At 36.9% G+C, this 22,910-nt stretch overlaps 1 protein-coding gene across 3 annotated transcripts in view; it reads right to left on the reverse strand.

The window, feature by feature from the left end:
• SYBU (syntabulin) overlaps nt 1-22,521 on the reverse strand; it is a 112,090-nt gene extending 89,569 nt beyond the window's left edge. For 2 of the 3 annotated variants that reach the window (XM_073893112.1, XM_073893111.1), the window contains exon 1: nt 22,423-22,521. In XM_073893112.1, the coding sequence (XP_073749213.1) occupies nt 22,423-22,455 (33 nt within the window). In that variant the 5' untranslated portion in view covers nt 22,456-22,521. The remainder of the gene's footprint in view (nt 1-22,422) is intronic. The other variant, XM_073893114.1, reaches the window with a different exon arrangement.
• Nucleotides 22,522-22,910: the final 389 nt, after the last annotated feature.

The raw sequence follows: 22,910 nt of genomic DNA on the forward strand, positions 1-22,910 counted from the left end.
AGGACTCTATCTCAGGACCCTGGGATTATGACCTTGAGCCGAAGGCAGACACTTAACTGACTGAGACACCCATGCGCGGGATTTGAATGTACTATAATTGTAATAAATCAGTTACACTTTGGAATTTAGTCAGTGAGTGCATATTTTTGAAAAAATAAATTAGAGTTAATATATGACAACCAATATTTGATAGAGGTTTTTATTTTTTAAGTGTCATTTAATTAAAATATTTCTGGTGGTTCTTTATTATTCAACTCTGTCTTTCCTTCTCCCTAGTACACTTTTAAAATTCTCTTTTTCACTCTCGTTTTCTAATCTTCCATTTGACCTCCAGTTTATATTTTGTAATTTACCCCTTTTGCCCTCAAAGAAATAACTGAGGTACTTATTGACTCTGTTTAGTGTTGCTGATGGTCTTCCCTATGAATATGTTGCAGATTGTCCTATACTCTTACCACTGATTAGAGTTTAAATTTGAAAGTAAGAACTATAGGGTTTGGCTTACTGTAATGTCCACTTAGTATTGCTATTATCACAAACAGTACTAATACTGTATGATCACTTAATATATTAAGCTAAATCAACAAGTAATTCATAATTTTGCATACTGTTGACCAAAATTATTTCTGGCTTTGAAAAATCATATACAGTATATGTTAAGAAACAAGAAATAAAAATTTGAGCACTCAAGTAAAGGTATATAGTTTACATAATGGCTCAAATCAAGAGAAAAAAAACACAGAAGAGTATGTGCTTTGTCAAATGCTTTTTCTGCATCTATTGAGAGGATCATATGGTTCTTGTTCTTTCTTTTGTTAATGTATTGTATCACATTGACTGAGCTGAGGATGTTGAACCAACCTTGCAGCCCAGGGATAAATCCCACTTGGTTGTGGTGAATAATCCTTTTAATGTACTGTTGGATCCTCTTGGCTAGTATTTTGGTGAGAATTTTTGCATCCATGTTCATCAAGGATATTGGTCCGTAATTCTCCTTTTTGATGGGGTCTTTGTCTGGAGTTGGGATCAAGGCAATGCTGGCCTCATAGAATGAGTTTGGAAGTTTTCCTTCCATTTCTATTTTTTGGAACAGTTTCAGAAGAATAGGTATTAATTCTTCTTTAAATGTTTGGTAGAATTCCCCTGGGAAGCCATCTGGCCCTGGGCTTTTGTTTGTTGGGAGATTTTTGATGACTGCTTCAATTTCCTTAGTGGTTATAGGTCTGTTCAGGTTTTCTATTTCTTCCTGGTTCAGTTTTGGTAGTGGATACATCTCTAGGAATGCATCCATTTCTTCCAGATTATCTAATTTGCTGGCATATAATTGCTCATATGTTCTTATAATTGTTTGTATTTCTTTGGTGTTGGTTGTGATCTCTCCTCTTTCCATTTCTCTTTTCTTTTTCATAAGTCCGGCCAGGGGTTTATCAATCTTGTTAATTCTTTCAAAGAACCAGCTCCTATTTTCATTGATTTGTTCTACTGTTCTTTCAGTTTCTATTTCATTGATTTCTGCTCTGATCTTTATTATTTCTCTTCTCCTGCTGGGTTTAGGTTTTATTTGCTGTTCTTTCTCCAGCTCCTTTAGGTGTAGGGTTAGGTTGTGTATTCGAGACCTTTCTTGTTTCTTGAGAAAGGCTTGTATTGCTATATACTTTCCTCTTAGGACTGCCTTTGCTGCATCCCAAAGATTTTGAACAGTTGTGTTTTCATTTTCATTGGTTTCCATGAATTTTTTTAATTCTTCTTTAATTTTCTGGTTGACCCATTCATTCTTTAGTAGGATGCTCTTTAGCCTCCATGTATTTGAGTTCTTTCTGACTTTCCTCTTGTGACTGAGTTCTAGTTTCAAAGCATTATGGTCTGAAAATATGCAGGGAATGATCCCAATCTTTTGTACTGGTTGAGACCTGATTTGTGACCTAGGATGATCTGTTCTGGAGAATGTTCCATGGGCACTGGCGAAGAATGTATATTCTGTTGCTTTGGTATAGAATGTTCTGAATATATCTGTGAAGTCCATTTGGTCCAGTGTATGCGTATCATTTAAAGTCTTTATTTCCTTGTTGATCTTTTGCTTAGATGATCTATCCATTTCAGTGAGGGGGGTGTTAAAGTACCCCACTATTATTGTATTGTTGTCAATGTGTTTCTTTGCTTTTGTTATTAACTGGCTTATATAATTGGCTGCTCCCATGTTAGGGCCATAGATAGTTACAATTGTTAGATCTTGTTGGACAGACTCTTTAAGTATGATGTAGTGTCCTTCCTCATCTCTTATTATAGTCTTTGGTTTAAAATCTAATTTGTCTAGTATAAGGATTGCCACCCCAGCTTTCTTTTGGTGTCCATTAGCATGGTAAATGGTTTTCCACCCCCTCACTTTCAATCTGGAGGTGTCTTTGGGTCTAAAATGAGTCTCTTGCAGACAGCGTATCAATGGGTCTTGTTTTTGTATCCAATCTGATAGCCTGTGTTTTGATTGGGGCATTTAGCCCATTTACATTCAGGGTAACTATTGAAAGATATGAATTTAGTGCCATTGTATTGCCTATAAGGTGACTGTTACTGTGTATTGTCTGTGTTCCTTTCTGGTCTATGTTACTTTTAGGCTCTTTCTTTGCTTAGAGGACCCCTTTCAATATTTCTTGTAGGGCTGGTTTTGTGTTTGCAAATTCCTTTAGTTTTTGTTTGTCCTGGAAGGTTTTTATCTCTCCTTCTATTTTCAATGACAGCCTAGAGACTATGGACTCTGAGAAACAAACTGAGGGTTCTAGACCCTCTAGAGGGGAGAGGGGTGGGGGATGGGTTAACCTGGTGATGGGTATTGAAGAGGGCACGTATTGAATGGAGCACTGGGTGTTATACACAAACAATGAATCTTGGAACACTACATCAATAACTAATGATGTAATGTATGGTGATTAACATAACATAATAAAATAAAATAAAAAAAAGAAGAGTATGTGCTGATCAATGGTATATGCATTATTTCTCAAGGTGTGTTTCTAGTAACTCCGTCCTGTGAAATGCGTGGAGGAAAAAAAATGCACTCCATTGTCAAAAAGGACTGGGAGGGTCAGTCGGTAAAGCGTCTGACTCTTGATCATGATCTCAGGGTTGTTAAGATCCAGCTGAGCAGTGTGAGGCTCCATGCTCAGCAGGGAGTCTGCTTGAGATTCTTTCCCTCTGCCCCTTCCTCTGCTCTCTCTCTCTCATAAATAATCTCTAAAAAAAAAAAAAAAAGAAAAAGAAAAAAGGACTGGAAAATGCTATACATCAAGTGGCTCTTTAAAAGTTCTCAATCCAGATTAAACTATTAGGGGCCCTAAGAAATCCTGAAGTAGAGAATAATTTGACTCTTTAATTCAGTATTTCCCTAACTCGTTTGACCATGGTAACTTTTTTTCCCTTAGAAAATACTACTACGGCAGTCCCAGCATTAGAAGTAACACACTTCAGGAAAGGCCAGTACAGAGTAAATGCTGAATAATTTAGGAATGACACCACTCGCAGTTGGGAAAAACCACTATGAAAATGTAGTATTTTGAGTTAGATTTTGAAGACTGAGGTGAAGATGAGGAGGGGAGGCATCCCAGACAATGGGCACATTGTGAGAGGAAAAACAGAGGAGAGAGCATTTGAGGTGTTCAAGGGAGGTTTGGAAGAACCTCTTTGGGGGAAGCAGAAGGTTCCTGCAGGATAGAAATGAGGAAATGGGAGGTTAACACTATGTAAATGATGCTACATAGAATGATTAGCAAATTATGTATACATTTTCTCTCATATAACCATAATTTCTAAAGTGCTTATTGGATCATGAAAGTGATTACTTAATTAAAACTTGAAGGGTCTAGGCCAGTGCTGTCCAATAAAAATAATGAGCTACAAACTACCTTTAAATTTTCTAGCAGTAACATTAAAGTAGTAAAAAGAAATAGGTTAACTTAACAGTATATTTTATTCAACCCAACATATCCAAAATATTGTCATATCAACATATAATCAACATAAAAATTATTGGGATTTTTCTCTTTTTGGCCACATATGTAACATTACAATATTGGATAGAACAGATCTACTATTAGGATAAATTAGTTGAATAAAAGTCAATTTGGATAGTTTTCTAATAACACTGACCGTGACTGAAAGTTTTAAACTCTTTAAATTAGTAAGACACACTTGCTTTCTTGGTTTTTGAAATTTATGTTTTATTTTTTTAGCTGAATTTGATATAGGCAATTTAGGTGTAATTATAGATTAAAAGTGAAAAACTCTACATTCTCTTCAAATCAGCTAATTAATGTAAATAAATTACCTTCTTGCTCTCTTTTGGCTTTGAACTATTAATAAGTCAAGAAAAGTTAGTGGATTTGTGACAGTTAAATGCAAAGTCTCTACTATATATGCCAGCTGATTTGTAACCATATACATGTTCTATGAAACTATTTTTCAGGTTTTTAGAATTTTAAATGATTCCTCCTGCTGGTACAATTTCTTCACACTTCATCACATTTCTAAATAAGTGATCATGTAACTTAAGATTTCATGTCCTGAAGGCATTATACCAATACTTCCAAATGCTTCAACTTAAAATACAAAGCAGTGTTATTCACACTTCCCATTTTTGAATCCACTAAGGCCATTTGGGGGAAGAAAAACTAGAAACCTGCTCTTCTGTTTTTGTTTTCTACAAATTCTCTTTACTGAGAGCTTGTACATTTCTTGCTAAGTTTCCAAAAGCACATTTAATCCCCGTCAGACACTGAGTGAATATGGCACATCCTTTAAATGGAAGCTCTGGAAAATCTGTCTGCTTTAAAAAGGGAAGATGAGCGCCTAGGCAACTGCTGTGCTTCTGAGCCCAGAGCTCTTCTCTAAACGACCAATGTGGACATGGAATAGAAATGGAAAATAGCCAACAATACAGCATAGTCTTTGAAAGTTCATGGCTTTATTCCAAGGTTTCTGAGCATCAGGATTATTAACATATTGGCCTGGATAATTCTTTGTTGTGGGGGGCTGTCCTGTGCACTGTGCCCTGCATCTCCAGCCTCCACTCACCAGATGCTAGCAGCACAACCCCCACACCAGCCCTCACCCTGGTCTTGACAAATCAAAAATTTCTCCAGACATTGCTAAATGTCCCCGGGTGTACAAAACTATCCCTGATTGAGAACCACTGTGCTCTTCCAAGTCTAAAAATTATAGATTTAAAATTATACTAGAGCTCTAGCTTCAGAGTACAAACCCATTAATATATTATTATCTATATCTGCTTTTCTTAAGAGCTTGCAACTTTGGAAAATAGATTAGTCTCATATACTATTCTCTTGTGTCCCACCTTCTCAATCTCAATGATCTTGTTTTAGTCTGCCCTCTAATTTTTAAATTTAAATACCCAACCTCATTTTTACCAGGAATTGGTATATCTTCATAATATCATATTGGTATATATATATCATTATGATATGTTGACTTTCATATATAATCAATTGCTATGTGCAACAGTGAAAAAATGTAGCAGCTTAAAACTCCTTAGATATATTTCAAGGGTGTATATTGAAATTGTTTTTATTATGACCTGTACTCCTTAAATAAACAAGAAGGGCACTAAAACTTCACTACCATCAATTTGGTATTCTTCAGTAGTACCACAAAGAAGATGCAGTAATTCATGTTTTAATTAGTACCTAAAACATTTCCAACTACATAAAATACCATGTATGAATAAAACACTTCAAAGCAAGATGTATATTTCTCTATCTCCTTTAAAATAGTTCAGGAATGAAGCATCCTAGAGTACAGCCTATTCCTTGTCATATGTAAAATTTGGCTATTTAAGAATAGTAAAAACATATTTCATGTTTTCAAGCTTTTACATTTACTTTGAAATGACAGAACAGACAGGCAGATATATTATGAGGACAAAAACATGGTAATTTCATAGAGACAGCACCTGGAACAATGTATACAAACTATTTGTTCTCTACTACCCTCTGCTGGTTTGTTAAAAAAAAAAAAAGTAATAGTTAAAAAAAAAAAAAACCCAACCTTAAAGAACCCTCCTAATCACTGATAATATCAATAGCTACCATTTATTGGTAGACATTGTAGTAGGCTTAATGAAAATTCTCTCATTTAACCCTTAATAGTGGCTTGAGGTGGGTATTATGACCTACATCTGATAATTAAATAACTGAAGCTTGAATTGTTGAAGTAACTTGTCCAAACTGATGTACCTGGTAGAAATGGCATTCAAATTCACCTCTTTTTAATGCCAAGGCTCAAGTTCATTGTGTGTGTGTTGCTGCTTCCTGGGCAACTCTTAATGAGAGCTGGCCTGACACCATAAGCCTTATAATTCCAGAAGGCTAATGGACTTTTTGGCAAAACAGTCAAGTCTTGTCGTATTCTCACTTAAATTAATCAAATTCAACTATTCAATTTGAGAGAGAGGGAGAGAGGGAGATTTTTAATAGTGAAGCATTTTCCAGCTTAGGCCTGGGAGTCAATTTAGGCCTAAAAATATAAACAATATGTTGTTTAATATTACTTGTTTTTGAGCTTTATAAAAATGGTATCAAACTGTAGAAAAATATTTTTTTTTTAAATAGGAGATGTGAATCTGTTATTTTTCTCATTCTCACATCTCACTGAGCCACATGCGTTTCTAGTGTTTAGAGATACAAATGCTTTTATACGAGGGTTCTAATTATAAGCCAACATTCACCTGGTTTTTAACTAACGGAAAGTGACTTGTTCTGAGGCTAGAAGGAAATTGGATGAATAGTGAACTTATGAACAATTTAAATAATTTTCAAAGATAACTTGAATTTTATTATTATTGTTGTTGCTGTTATTTACCTTGCATGCTTTCTTTCAAACTTCAACCCAGCAGTCAGTGTGATCATGCCCCTTTTGCATGTATGTACAAGTGTGAGGAGAATAGGGGCTAAGAATGATTTTGAGGGGGTATCACGCCACAATTTTTGACAAGAAAAGTGAAGCCAAAACACATATTCTTCAAGGTATCATTTTAAACAGCAAAATAGTATCCTGGTCTTTCAGACCATTGCTGGCAGAGATGAATATATTTTAGAGGTTCTCACGATGACTGAGTCAGGGCAACACTAAATGATAAATGTTTTATTTTCAAATAGGAGAGTCCTTCAAAAGAGTCACAGTGAAAAAGACTGTGCTGGTAGCTCAAGCTCAATAATTTATAACTTGAAATTCCCCTTCATTTTGATTATGTGTATTTTGTGAGGAAATAATAAATATGTGTATTTAACTCAATTACATTAGATTTTAGGTACAAATGGACTGAGATCCAACCACATGTCAAATATTTGAGTGCGTATGAAAGGGGAGACATTGAAAACAGCAAAATTTTTACCAGGCAGGAGAAATGCAGGCTTATTTCCCTGACTTATTTAATTTCTCTATAAAGCAACTGGTCTCTGAGATTGATGATAATAATTGGCCCTGGCATAAATACCTGTAAAATCTGATTCAGTCAATTACATTCATAGAGTATTATTATATAAAACATATCAATGTGTTGAATTTCAAGTGGAAAACATCTTATTGTCATTTCTGATTTAATACCATGTGAGGTTTTTATTCAAACACTATGTTTTGATTTCTGGAGCGCGAGTTTGAAATTCTACCAGTGAGAAGTTTCTTTGGGGTTATTCTCTCCCCATCCCACTCCTCTTCCCCAACCTGTTCAAGAGACTGCAAGGCAGCCAGAGACCATACTATTCATAACAGAGAAGACCACATCCATTGATTTTAAAGTTTCTATATGAAGGACATGCATTTGTTAGCTTAAATCAGTGCTTAAGCCTTGATTTCAACTGTCTTTTTGTAAGTACTATTGACTGAGACTGGATTCTAGTTACACGTGTAAAACATGGGAAATTCATGCACGCTTATGCTGTCCAAGTCCTTAATAATGATGGACTGTTCATCACAGGTACTTTTATTTGCAATATAAATGTAAAGAATTAATGGGCTTAGGCCAAATGAAGGAAAGATTAGGGATAATAGAATTTTGAACAGAACTCTAATAAATACATTAATTTCCATGATGTAGAAATTAGATTATTATCTATGACATATATATGTTTGCACCAATGTACCAATAAAAACATCAAAACTGAACATGAAAAAGGTAACATTTTGCTTTAAAGAAATTTTAAAATTCAGACTTCATGTTTACAAAAAGAAAATCCCAGAAAAATACAACTTTAAACACATTATCTTATATATCTTAGTTAATCTTATATATCTTAATTAATCATTTCCATGTATACTGGCTCATTTAATTTCTAAATGCCTTTTGACCCTTATGATGATGTTTTTCCTACAATACTGTTTTAAAGGAGTCTATTGTGTAATTATCTTTTGGTTTTGTGAGTACTACTGAATGAGTATATAAATGGTGGTTCACGTCTATCATCAGTGTTTAAATATATCTTTTTTTAAAAGATTTATTTATTTGAGAGAGAGAGTAGGCGGGGCAGAGGAAGAGGGAGACAAGCAGGTTCCCCTCTGAGTAGGGACCCTGACTTGGGGCTGGATCCCAGACCCTGAGATCATGACCTGCGCCAAAATAGAGAGTCCGATGCTTAACTGACTGAGCCAACAAGGTGCCCCTAAATATATCTTCAAATAATATTTTAAATTAAAAAAACATTTGCCTTATCTCTGCCAGGATATCAGTTTTTACCAAACAACACTGATTCCTTCCTTCCTTTTCTTCTCCCTTCCTCCTTCCCTCCTTCCCTTTCTTATATATAATACCATCCTGGGTACAACATAATTTTCTTTGTTTCTATTTTTCTCTAAGGAAAGGAAAGAGAGACAGAGAGAGAGATGGGGGAAGAGAGACATAGAGAAAGAGAGAGAGATTGGTTTAGTTTATGTAGGTATCAAAGGGAATCTCAATACAGAATTGTTCCTCTTTGTGTTCTAAGGGATAAAAGAATCTACAGGTTCTTTTTAAAGGACTGACTGAGATAACACCTCTCAAATTATAAATCTAGATGAAGCTACTTGCTCTTTGCAATTCATAGCATAGTAATTAGGCATGAAATTCCTGAGTTCAAATAGGTAGTGTTGGGTTTTTTTCCCCCCATAACAATTCTTTTTGATAGAGTGGATTCAAATTTATATGCAGAAAACCATTCTTTATGGTGAAGTCATATAAGTTCAAGATAAATTTTATCTCAGGTTTCTTAGGTTTTCTCCTCATTATGGGTATGGCATAGTATTTTTTTTTAAAAAAGAGAGGAAGTCTATGCGAGTGCATATTTCATAAGCTTCTTATTCATTATTCATAGCATTAGAGATAGAAGGAATATATACACATGGAGAATTCTCTCAGATGTGTCCTCTGAGGAGTACACTCAGCCTAAACCTCAAGGGTCTCTTTCAGTGGGGGCTGGGGGGAAGCTCAAGAAGATAGCAGAGGGCTTTCCTAGATATATTCTTACAGCAATGCTCCAGTGTGTTCCTGTTCCACTGGAATTGAATTTTTGGCCACATCAATTAGGCCAACAGCACTTTACCCTAAAATACTTTGAGTAATTACAGCATTTGAAAAGTTTCAAACTAGTTTTGTTCTATGTGTTTCAGAAATATGAAAATACAAGAATCTCTCATGTATTTTGGAAGGACTAATGTCATTTATTTTCCTTCTATAAAATGGACTCATTCTTCTTGTTTAGGCCTGTGAGTTAATTAATATGCACTGAAGATGGTGTGGGTACTTTATAAATATTTCATCATAAAAATGAGCATACCGTGTTCCTCCTCTGCTTGAATTAAAAAGGAGTTATTAGTGTAAACCTTTTGAAAAACTCATTTATAAAGTCAAAATGAACTAATAAAGTGGGTGCTAAAATATACTATGTAATTTAAGAAGAGGAATGGAAATTTTTTTCCTTAATATCAGATTATATTTTCCCTGAATCATCTAATCTCAGTAATAAATGAAATATTAAAAAGAAAACAAAGAAATAAAAATGAATTTTAGAAGCACCTTTTCCTGCACCTCACTTCTGCACATACTTGATATAGATTCTCAGTTATTTTCTCAGGAAAACATTTGCTGACATTAATAAATTATCATGTAGTTGATTATCATTATTAGAAAGAACATAACAAACAAGTAATTTTAAGGTTGCTGTGCATTTCATAAACTGTAGTTGAGCAATTCAGAATCTGGGGTCTCAATATTAATGGAAGCTGCCTAACTCCAAGTTCACGGCACAGCATCAGGTTTTTTACACACAAAATATAAATTAGCAAGAATTCAACTGAAATAGAAAAAGCGTAAGTAATTTCTGTATTGAGATTTATAGCTTGATGTCCAGAGGTTGTCTGACTAAAAATGATTTAAATATTTCCTTAATAAATTGAGCTTGGACATGGCACCCAACAGGGAATGTGAGTTTTTGTATAATTAAGAATGTGTCAATTTGGCATTCAGTGGATTGCTTTGGCAGCAGTTATCAACATTTAAACTGGCTAAGATCCTAGAGTGTACATTGTGGAAAAATCTCTCTCTCTCTCTCTCTCATTCTATCTCTCTCTGTTAAGGGAGATAAAAAAAGAGCAAGAAATATATATTTGGTTGGAAAGAAGTAAGTGGTATATATAAATGAGTTAAGATTTGAGTTGGAAGCTTTTTAAAGAACTTGTGTCAATAAATGAGAATGTTCATAAAACTAAAAGATCTTAAGACACTTTAAAGATAATATCTACAAATTAATCCCTGACAACTTTTCAATTAACAATATGAGACAACTCAATTTTAAATGATTTCTGCAGCATTTAAAAATAAGGATTTTTTTTAGTCATTTCTCTTAACATTTAGGCAAATTAATTAATCTTGCATATTCTGCATGATTTCTTAGTTACTTTGAATTTCTTAAATTATTCTGAAATGAATTACAAAGAAATACACATCATATTCCAGGCAAAACTCCGAATTAATCCATTTTAAAAAACAGAAGAGGAATTAACATAATATATGGTACATAATAGCTTGTTCATACCCCTTGCCTGAAGGTTAACCTGGATTATTTTAATGTTAAAATTAATTGGCTGAAGAAGGAAGGGGAAAACTAACTTAGATCAAGCATTAACTGTGCATCAGGTATCATGCTAGACATCTTAACATGCATTATCCCATTAACCCTTAGAGTAACTCTCTAAGTAAAGTAGTAATCTAGCCATTTGTTCTAGATGAGGAAACTGGCTCCGGTGTTGCCCAAACTTCAGGATGAGACAAGTCTCAGGGACAGGAGAAGTGTGATAAGCATTGCTGAATAATTCAAACACTACTTTTTATATTTAGTTATAGATATGTTGAGATATAGAAAAGTAAAATTAAACACCCTTTTACATTTTACTTTTCCATACCTGACTACATATACATCAGCATTTAGATAAAACATCTTGCTTTACATCTTAAAGCTAAATATTTTTTTTTAAGATTTTATTTATTTGACATAGAGGGAGAGCGAGAGAGAGAGCGAGAGAGAGAGTGAGAGAATGAGCAGGGGAGAGGGGCAGAGGCAGAGGGAGAAGCAGGTTCTCCACTGAGCAGAGAGGCTGATGCAGGTTCCATCCCAGGACCCTGAGATCATGACCTGACCAAAGGCAGATGCTTAACCAACTGAGCCAACCAGGTGCCCCTAAAGCTAAATATGTTTGCCCCCCCTCCCATGAATTTCATTCATCATTCCTTGCAACTCAAGATTGCTGGATTAATCTTGATACTTCCCTACTTCTCTCACAAGTAGATAACCCACTCTAGTAACTGATATTGTTGTCTGGGGTAGAGGGGAGAGCAGCTGGAAAGGACGTGTAAAAATTATGCAGGGAAATAATTCTTTCTAAGGCAGTGGTTCTCAACCTTGACTAAACCTTAGAATTACCTGGGAAACTAAAAATATTGATGCCTGGGACCCATCATGTGATTGTAATGTGAAGCTAAGGTTAGAAAACATTGCTCTTAGTTTCCATCCACAACAAGGGCACTGTTCTTTTACAACTGCTTTGCTCTTTCACCCATGTGACCTCAAATAAGATGAGTTTGGGGGCACCAGGTGAGTGTGGGAATTAGGGACATCTCTCTGTTATTAGTTAGCAATGAGATCTCTCGGCTACTAACAATAATAACCATCACTTTGGGATAGCTTTCTGAACTTCTGCAAAAACAGTATACACCTTAATGGAGAGAAAGCTGCCATAGGGCAGCAGGCAACAACCCTTTTCCCCCTTGCTGAGGTGGGAGTTCAACTGGCATCCACTTAATGGCTCCATCCACTCAACATGGATCAGAGCCCCTAAGAAAGGAGCTATATTTAAACCCAGTTTCACCTGCAAGAGTCTCCATCAAGTTGTAAACTAGACTATTAAGTTCATGGCAGCTACTTTTGAAAATCTACATACTAGATAGTTTAGCAATAAATAATACAGCACTTCTACTTAACAGCAGAGAGGACATTTTAGTCCTAATTTGTGCATGTATAAAGTCTCACAGGCTTCAGAAGCATTCGATTTGAACAACCTCTAAACAACTAACAAATCACACTCAAATTAGTTTAATTAAAATGCTTCTAGATCAAGAGCATTATTTTTCAGTTACACTCTAAAGCAAAGCCTGCAGTATAAAATTATCGAGTCTGGAATAAACCGTGGATAGAAACTCACTGAAACTCAATTACTCACTCAACTGCTATCTAGTTGGCAAGTGTGGGAATGGCCAAATGCCACTGTAGTTAGCAGTTCTCTCCTTGTCAACCAGATCAGAGATACTTGTAGTGAATAACACAGAAGTATGGCTTTATATGGCTTGATAAAAGGAATGCTACCTTCTACCAAAATGACAAATTAAATTTTTATAATACATGATTTGTAATTTTTTTGCAGTAATCATAAATCAAGATATAAATCTTTGCTGTTTAAATGCTCACTTGGAAACTTAAATTTCCTCCTGATGCCTTCCATCTCCAAAACTAGGCTTTTCTGGAAAAATCAGTGACATTTTATAAAATGTGGTTTAGTTAACCACATCTTCCTTAATTTTTATGACAAATCTCTGACAAAAATATAACCCCTTCGCAAAACCAATATTCCTCCCTCATCACCAAAAGCAAACTTACCTACTGAGAAGGGGAAGTAATAAAAAAAATCACTGGCTCAGGCAAATATAAAGAGCTATATCAGGCTTCAGTTCTGGAGCCAATGGTTGGAGACTTGTTTAAATGAATGCAAGAATTAAAATGACTGTTGCTACCCCCTAAAGGGAAACTAGAGACTGGCAGGTGGTGCTTCTGGTCACCTCCCTTTGTTCTAGGCAGATGCTAATGCTAAAGTTGCACTCTATATTCCTGCTTATTCAGGGAATGCCAATGTAGTCTGACAAAGATTCCAGTTTAAATATCCTGAGGAGGAAAAAATAAGTCCCAGAGATGGAACCTCCCTTGTGGACTAGTAAATCTGAACAGTTGGAAATCTGTGGTAACTTGAACGTTACCTGATTTCCTTAAAAGATATACTGGGGACATTGAGAAAATAAATTTTGTAATTTTTGTAAATGTTTTTTTACACTTTTTGTAAATGTCCACCAAGGAAGCAAAAGATGTGCCTCTGAATTTTTTTACCTCTTTCTTCTCCTTGGTGTGCAAAATTTTTACTGGCAGATAAAAGCAGGTAGTGTAAAAAGAAAAAAATCTCCTTAGGACAGTGAAATATAGATCAAGGCATAGCATAATGGGATAAAAAAAGGTTTTAAGAAAGTTAAGGCCACGAAGAGGAAACAAAACCTAACAATGTACCTTATTCATGTGTTAACATATGTTTAAAGTAAGAAGTTTAATTTCACATCATTTTTAATGCTGTTTTTTTTAATAATTTTTTATTGTTATGTTAATCACCATACATTACATCATTAATTTTTGATGTAGTGTTCCATGATTCATTGTTTGTGCATAACACCCAGTGCTCCACGCAGAATGTGCCCTCTTTAATACGCATCACCAGGCTAACCCATCCCCTCACCCCCCTCCCCTCTAGAACCCTCAGTTTGTTTTTCAGAGTCCATTGTCTCTTATGATTCGTCTCCCCCTCCGACTTACTCCCCTTCATTCTTCCCCTCCTACTATCTTCTTCTTCTTTTTTTTTTCTTAACATATATTGCATTATTTGTTTCAGAAGTACAGATCCGTGATTAATGCTGTTTTTCATTGTACTGGAAGAATATAAAGCAAATCAACGAGAAAGCATTATTATTATAATAGGGCCTAAGAAAAGCCAAAATGAAGAGTGTTGGGAAAACAAATAGAAATTGACAACTGTTAAATATTACTGATGTTGGTATATCTTAATGAATAAGGACATGTAGGAGCAAAATGACGAAAATTCCCAAGCTGTATTTCAAATGGGTTAAAAACAAATATTTGCTATTTCAGCCTCCACGTTGCACATTATTCAAATACACAAACTTGTCATGTGTGCAAATTTTCTTGCTAAGCTGATTATAAAGTTGAACAATACATTAATTTCTAATCCTTATTTGTATTCTTATAAGTCATTAATTGGGACAAACATCAATTACCCCCCTTGCCCCCGCCCCCGCTCTATCTGACCCTGTAGTGGGGCCACGGAGGGAAGAGCCAATTTCAGCACCATGGACAAAGGACCCAAAGCACTCAGCCTTACTCTTGGGACCTACAGGAAACAAACGTTCCCCTTAGGTTAAAATGTAAGAAATAACTTTATAGTAGCCATCTTCCATCTTAATATGTTTTAAGGATCAAATAAATACAAAAGAATGTTCAGCTAGATAATATAAAGTTTATACTTTCAAACCCCTTCTATCTTACGGAAAAACATAATGACCTTCCTAAAGACATGCATCACTGTGATAAATGCATTTAAGTGTCATTAGGTTTAATGGCTCCTACTCACTCAGACTATTATACTCTACCTTTTAGAGTTAACTTAATGTGTATTAATGGTGTGAAATTGAAGAAATTATGAATTGAGTTTCCCTGGGCACAGGTGAAATCAAGGAAGAAGGGAGAGGACAGGTTAATATTACCTTCTACCCCATTCTTCATTTGTACTACAAAAGATGTCAGCTATGCCCTTGGGAAAGAAATGCTCACTATTAGTAAGTTGAACTTAAATTGGCTTTTATGGTTTTAAACTCAGGTAACTGTCTTTGGTTGGGTCACCAAAGGTTTGCAGTTTTCTTCAGGGAATAAGAAAATATGTGCACTTCTGAGATTAAGTTAATATTTTATTCCATAGTTTCAGACAAGTAGATAACTTGTCACTTTCTCCCCCTTCTGTATTCATCTTACAAATTCAACTTCGGAGTGTTTTTTCAGGATATTTTGGTATGTATTTTTATATATACATTATTTTGTAATCTCACCATGCATCACACAAAATAATGGTGTTTAATTAATTTAAAATCCGAGTTAGATATTATGATAATAAGTACTATTATTAATGTGAAAAATTGAAAAATCCACAGCTCTGGTCCAAGAACATCTGGTACAGCAAAACTATGGTTCAGGAAGACCAGAATCTAATTTTGAACTCTGACTTCCAAAAATATTAAGAATGAAAACAATATTCATTTCAATTACGCTTGGAGAAAGAAAAGTATAAAATCACTACTTGTTGCAGTTCATTCATTAATAATAGGTGACTAAGAGAAAATAGAACTTTGTACCTACTCTTCTACTTCTCTATCATGTAAAATGATCTCCAAACTAAAAAGGATAGAATAAAACTTGGCAAAGGAGACTAAAGCTCAGGCCAAGTGATGTTACTAGTTTCTCTGAAGGTATTTAGTTCATTTGACAGACAAATTATGTCCTAGGCTTTATAATTTCACCTTTTACAAACAGGATTATGGTAACACTATTAATGTCTTTTAAGAATCTTGGAGATAGGGAGAGATGCCAAAAGGGTACAAATCTAGAAAAGAAGCATATAGTTCTGAGTTTCAAAAATTAAACAGTCTCTAAAACATTGGTGAGACTGAATGAAACATCAGGCAATAGGGGCGCCTGGGTGGCTCAGACGGTTAAGAGTCTGCCTTCAGCTTGGGTCATGATCCCAGGGTCCTGGGATTGAGCCCTGCATCAAGCCCTGCATCGGGCTCCTTGCTCAGCGGGAAGCTTGCTTCTCCCTCTCCTTCTACTGCTCCCCCTGCTTGTGCTCTCTCACTCTCTCTGTCAAATAAATAAATAAAATCTTTTAAAAAAATCAGGCAATATTCTGGCACAAATTAATAAAAAGATGGTCTATGAGCTCTTAGGACAGCAAATGTATTACTTAGAAATCAGCTTGGGCTCCAAACTGGGGCAAGCCTAGCTTCATTTTTTTTGTTTTGTTTTGATGGGGTTAAGACTAGTAAACCTGAGAAATAGGACAGAAGTCACAAACTTAGAAGCTTATTTAGTCAAAGTAATTAACACAAATAAGCTAAATGGCCCAGTGTACTATCAAGTAGAATGGTAATGGGCACTGTGAAGAAAAGAGATTGTGCTCAGCTACCACTACTCAGCTCTAACTTTATTATTTATTTTCCAGGGAAACCAGAAATAAGGGATTTCTTTGTAAATCCTCTTGATTAAGAAAAATTCTAACTGCAACTTTTTATTAGTGAATACTCCCCTGGTTTTTAAAACAAAATGAAATGTATCTGCAGACTGAATCTGGCGCATAAACTGCCAACTTGGGACACGTGGCAAAACATATGGACCTCAGTGAGGAATCTGGCAGGTTTCGCATGATAGCATTATTAAGAATTTCTGGTTGGGTGACAATAAAGACATTCCAATTAGTTGAGTTCAAATTTAATCTCAATATAGGGATAATTAGATCTTCCCAATGATGAAATGGACGGCCCTTATCCTAGAAGAATTCACCTTAACCACAATTTGGCAACTCACAAGATCATATGGAAAAATAACCTAGAGCTGAATTTTGAATTTAATGCTAATAATTTCTCATAAATGTAAATATGCTTATGTGTATATATATACATGTATTCTTTTATTCACTCATTCGTTTGAAAATATTTATTAAAAACCTAATATTGCCAAGCATTGCCCTAGGTGCTGGGAATACAATAGAAACAAAAATCTCTGTTCTGTGGAGTCTGCATTCTATATTTTCCCAGCATGGACATTAAATTATATAAGCACTCTATAAATGTGCTCTTTGCAGACTAACTTTATTTTATTTATTTTTAAAGATTTTATTTATTTCTTTGAGAGAGAGAAAGAGTGAGAGAGAGAGCCCAAGAGGGGATAGCGTCAGAGGGAGAAGCAGACTCCCTGCTGAGCAGGGAGCCCGACGTGGGACTCGATCCTGGAACTCCGGGATCATGACCCAAACCGAAGGCAGTCACTTAACCAACTGAGCCACCCAGGCACCCTGTGGGCTGACTTTATACTGGAGATTTCCTATGCATTTAGCATAGGACCTGAAGTTACTTTGGGTGAACAGCACATTACACTGTGACAAATAGGTGTTGTTACCTAATGCATTTATTCATTCATTTACATTTTCTTTATAAAATATTCATTACACAATTGACACTTTGCTGGGGCAAAATGCTAAACCAGATGGAATACAGAGTCAACAGGTATGTATATATACATAGTTGTATGCCACATGCACCAACATGTTGAATACTTTGCTGACTCAGCAGCCCCAACGTCCTCCATTATCTTTGATTAGCTTTTCAAAAACTTAAATAAGTTAGAGAAGAGGATGAAATCATCTGTCACCTGGCAGTGATTGTTCCAACAACAGTATCATCCTCCTTAAGGAAAAACATCTTGTCTTTGTTTTTAACTCTCTTCATGCTGTGGCCAACTATAATTCCAAAATGAGGTGGTCTAGTGATAGACCTATGAATGATTCTGTCCTCATCCAACTTCTTGCTTTTCTATTTGTATTGATAATAGGATAAAGAAAATATTTTTTAAAGATTTTTTTTTTTTTAAGTAATCTCTACACCCAACGTGGGGCTTGAACCTACATCCGAGATCAAGAGTCACGTGCTCCACCTACTGAGCCAACCAGACACCCCAAGAAAATATTTTTTGAAATTACCATGTATTAAAAATAATCCGATTTGATTTTGAAAGTAACTTAGATTTTTTTGAAACAAAGGTCAGAAATAACTGGGGGATTTAGGTTGTGACTCAGTTAATTTCCCCTTATATCAATTCCATCATAGTCAAAAAATGAACATTTTTTTTCTCTCAAATATGGATTTTGTGGTAGGTAAGGTCTAGGAAGATATTTTTCAACTGTCCATGAGGCATGCTAATATTTCTTGAGAAACAAAGTTAAAAACAAAGCAACCAATCCTTTTAATGCTTGCAAATAGATTATTTAAATAAAAAGGAATCACAGCTCTGAAGAATGCCTTTGTAAGCCACATGTTGTTACAGTAAATGTTTGTCTTTTCCTTTTTTTTTTTTTAAGATTTTAGTTTTAAGTAATCTCTGCATTCAATGGGGGGGCTCAAACCCACAACCCGGAAATCAAGAGCTGCATGCTCCACCAACTCAGCCAGCCAGGCGCTCCTGTCTTCTCTTTTGATGAGTGGATATTCTCACTTAAGTTTGATGGCTGTAAAATTCATTTTGGAACCAGCAGAAGCCCAAGGAGTTAAAGCTCCTTAAAAGCATTTTTAGGAATGCTGTTTTGGTCCTTTCATACTCATCTACCCTTCTCTTCTCATACAGTTTTTAGAATTCACTTGAAGAATGCAAAGGTTTTTTCATCCATGATGTTTTTCAAGGGGATTTCTATGCCAAACCAAATGCCTTATAGTTCATGTAAACTGAGTTAACCTACTCTGAGAGAGACTGAAAAAGCCCACATTCATACGACTTGGTGATTAAGCCCGAGAGACAACCTGTAAAGTCATTACCATAAATTACAGAAAGAAAAACCAAATATTGCTTTTAGTTTCTACAGAGCTTTATAAATATACTTGCTGAGATGCTTCACTCCAATAAAGAATGAGAGTACTTTTAGGAATAGTATATTATTTAAAAAGCTTAATGAAAATTGTTTTTTTCTAAAAGGGATAATAGGACATTTTTGAAATGGCTCCTAGGCTGTGGAAGCAACCTAGTTCTCTCTCCATTATACCACTGATCACGAGCTGCTCTGTGGAGCTGGGCTTGCCTCCCTCACCACTACCTGAGTGACTCCTGAATCTTTGCCACTGTATAGTGCTCCTGCGTCCTGAGTGTACCACTGGTGGTACCCAGGATGATTTTAAGTGGTTCATGGATAGGTCTCTTTCAAATCTTTACATTTATTTGTATGTGTTGGAAGAAATATAACTAACACATAAAACTTGGTATTTCATGGATATTATTCCCTAGATGAAGGCTAAGTTAAAAAAAAACAACAACAAAAAACAGTGTGTCAATATAAATTTTGGTAAATAAGTAAATAGTAGTACAATTTGTATTTAGAAATGGTAGAAATTGTGAAGTGCACTAGAGTAACTGAAGTTCTGGAAATATTTCCTCCTCTCACGGAGAATGATAGTTCTTTCTTTTTTTTAAGATTTATTTATTTGAGAGAGAGAGCACGAGTCAGCATGCACAGGGGGAGGGGCAGAGGGAGGGACAGAGAGAGAATCTCAGGCAGACTCCCCCCTGAGCCCTATGCAGGGCTCGAGCTCACGACCCGAGATCATGAACTGAGCTGAAATCAAGAATCGGTCGCTCAACCAAGTGAGCTACTCAGGCACCTCAGAGAATGATATTTCTTTGGTCAGAAGTGTGTATACAAGAAACTTCCTTTCCTTTGCCATGATCTACAAGGACCTCAGTCTACAGGACCACCAAAGCTTTAGTTTTCCATCTCCTTTGGAATGTGTTCTAGGGCTTTTGCCATTGGTGGTGAACCCCATAAGAGAAACCTCACCCTGGAATTGATGAGGGAGCTCTAAAAATCCACAAAAAACTTTTCAAATATTTTAATATATTTACATTCCTAAATTCTCGTAAAGAATAAAGTCATTACGACTAACAGTTTCTTTCTAAAGGAAGCCTATGTCCTCCCATCACTTCTGCGTAGTGATATCTATCCATTTAATCACCTGAAACACAGAAAACATCCTGCTAAGAAGAGGAAAGACCAACTGTAGACCTAAGACTTCAGTATTTTCATGCAAAAAAAAATGGAAGAAAAACACCCGACTGTTATTTTAGCACAATAACTATTTAAAGGAGACACTTTCTTCTATTTTCCAAAATCTTAAGTAAATTACCTCAAATTGCTATCTCTTGCGAAGATGCTGTTTAGTATCTCCAGGATATACTGATAACCTAGCGTGAGCACATATACCTTAGGAGTGCACATGTTTTTTAAAATATCAAATGAGCAAACATGCAGGCATTAGTTTGTATCACATACTTAAAATAGCATATACAGCAAAGCAAGGTATTTTGTGTACAACTCAGAGTTAACAAAATAGTCAATGTTGGATTTTGAAGTACTTACAAAATTACTTTAAAAAGCGACTTTTTATTTTGAGATAATTATAGATTCATAGGAAGTTGCTAAGATAGTATAGAAGTCCATATATCCTTCACTCAGTTTCCCCCAATGACTGTATTTTACATAACGACAGTATAATATGAAATCTAGGAGGCTGACATTAGTCCAATGTGTGTGCGTAACTGATATTTTATCACACGTGCAGATTCATATAACTATCATCACAGTCAAGATACACAGCTATTCCATCATCCCAAAGATCTCCTTCATGACACGTCTTTAAAATCACAGACCTCTTCACCCCATCTCTAAGACCTGCCAATCACTAGTTTGTAAAATTACTCATTTATGCTTAGCCCTTACATATTTTTACTAAAATATGGGAAAACCACAGGACTGGGTGTTAGGAGGTGGCTGGTTCTAAGTTTGCCACTGGCTAATTCATGTCCTTGGACAACTCACTCTCTAGTCTCAGTAACTCATCTGTAAAAATGGGTTTGGACTCTAATTTTTTTTTTTTTTAGGGCACCAGCATTTAACAACTCCTGTAATTATTGTTCTCAATCATGATATTACTTTAAAGATTATTAAATGCAAAGCAAGTTAAGAAAGTATTTAAATATGTGGAGATCAATAAGGACTGAATGTATTTAAATGTATTCTGCATTAAAATAATGTCATTGTCAAACAACTTAAGTAACCAAAAGCTGCATTATGAAAATATACTGCTGCTCTAAAATCTGAAGCAAATAAAAACATGATCTGACTTGGACCCATCTCTCAAGCGGACAGGGGCTACTGTTCTTCCAAAGGTACAGGTGGAGAAAACTTGGCACTGGGATTATTTGACTCCCTTTGCTCCCAAGGGCACCCTTTGGAGAAAATGAAGCAAACATCCCTAAAATGTGCCTGGCCATGCATCTGGGTGGGCAGTGCTGCAGCAGAAACTTTAAGTTGAAGATTCTGGACCTTGGGGTTCACATTTGGCCCTTTTCTGAGAAAGGAGATTGAGACACAAGCAGCTCTTTGCTTCTGCTGCCCAGGGTCTGGGGGGTCAGTGCCAGAGGACCTGCAAAGAACTTAGCAGTGGAGTTTCCGGCTTTCTTAGAGATCACTCCTTGCTCCACACTATAGAACAGGATAAAAACAACAGGAAGAGCAGTTTTTCCCAAGTGACTCCTTCCATTTAAAGCTTTAAGAATCTCTTCCCATGCACCATTTTAAGCTTACCGATCTCTTTGTCTACAATTTATTCATCTTAATTCGCACCTGTTGATGCCACCCTGTTTGAGGACGTTTTGAGCGCATCAGCTGAGCCCTTCAACAACATACTGAAGAAAATTCGGTCCTCCCTCTTCACCTCGAATAATCTGTATGAAAAATCCCCAAGGAAGCAGAAACTTGAAAAGTGTCCTCTGGGGACTTTGGGCCATCCACGTCTTTGGAGAGATCTACCGAGGCTTGCTTTCTTTTTCGGTAACACCAATTCTTTACTGAACCTTCCTTATCAAAAGGCACCATTTCCAAGCTCAACTCCGGAGGACAATTAGTAAAGGGAGATCCAAAACCTATGGCCTGGTCAGCCTTGCCTGCTGTGACAAGGAATCTAGCCCAATCACCTCAATGACCAGTCAACCTGGGACACTGTCACCTCTATTCTTCTGAGAGTCCCCATCTTCCACGACCTCCTTCTGTGGGCCCCCCGAGCATCTTGATACCCCCCCTCACCCACGCTGGTCTGGAGTATCCTTCTCCGCTCTCCTTGGACCCAAGAGGGCTAGTCGCCCTCCTGTGCCCGCGGGTGCTGACACTGGACCCCGCAAAGACGCCCGCTCTTACCCTCTCTCTCCCAGAAGGGGCCCATCGCGCCATCCAGGAGGAGGCATCCACGCGCGCCCGGGAGGCCGGGGCCCGGCTGGGCCGGGGTCCGGTGCGCACGCGGCCCGGCGCCGCCGCCGGCGGGCGCTCAGGCTCCAGGAGCCGGGCCCGGCCCGCTCTGCCCGCGCCAGCCTGGGCGGGACACGTGGTGCCTTGGCCGCCCGCGCTCTCGGTGCCCGCGGCCCCTGGGCCTCAGCAGCGGGTTCGGCAGCCGCAGGAGCTGCGGACGTCGCGAGGAGAAGGGCGGGGACCAAAAGGGTCGGCGCCGGGAGGTGGGGCGCCGGGACGTGAGCGTCGTGAGGGCCGCGCGCCGGGGGCGCACGGGGCCTGCTTCCGGGGTTCGCGACCTGCGGGCTCCGTCCGGGGCTCCAGAGACGAGCGGATTGTGTCGCACCTCTGTCCCGGAGCCACTTGGGGCGGGGTCGGCGCACTGTAGAGGCCCGGGTTCC

This window comes from Callorhinus ursinus, unplaced genomic scaffold (assembly GCF_003265705.2).
Source record: "Callorhinus ursinus isolate GAN/ISIS: 27379988/994484 unplaced genomic scaffold, GSC_fseal_2.0 scaffold5, whole genome shotgun sequence".
Lineage (NCBI taxonomy): Eukaryota > Metazoa > Chordata > Mammalia > Carnivora > Otariidae > Callorhinus > Callorhinus ursinus.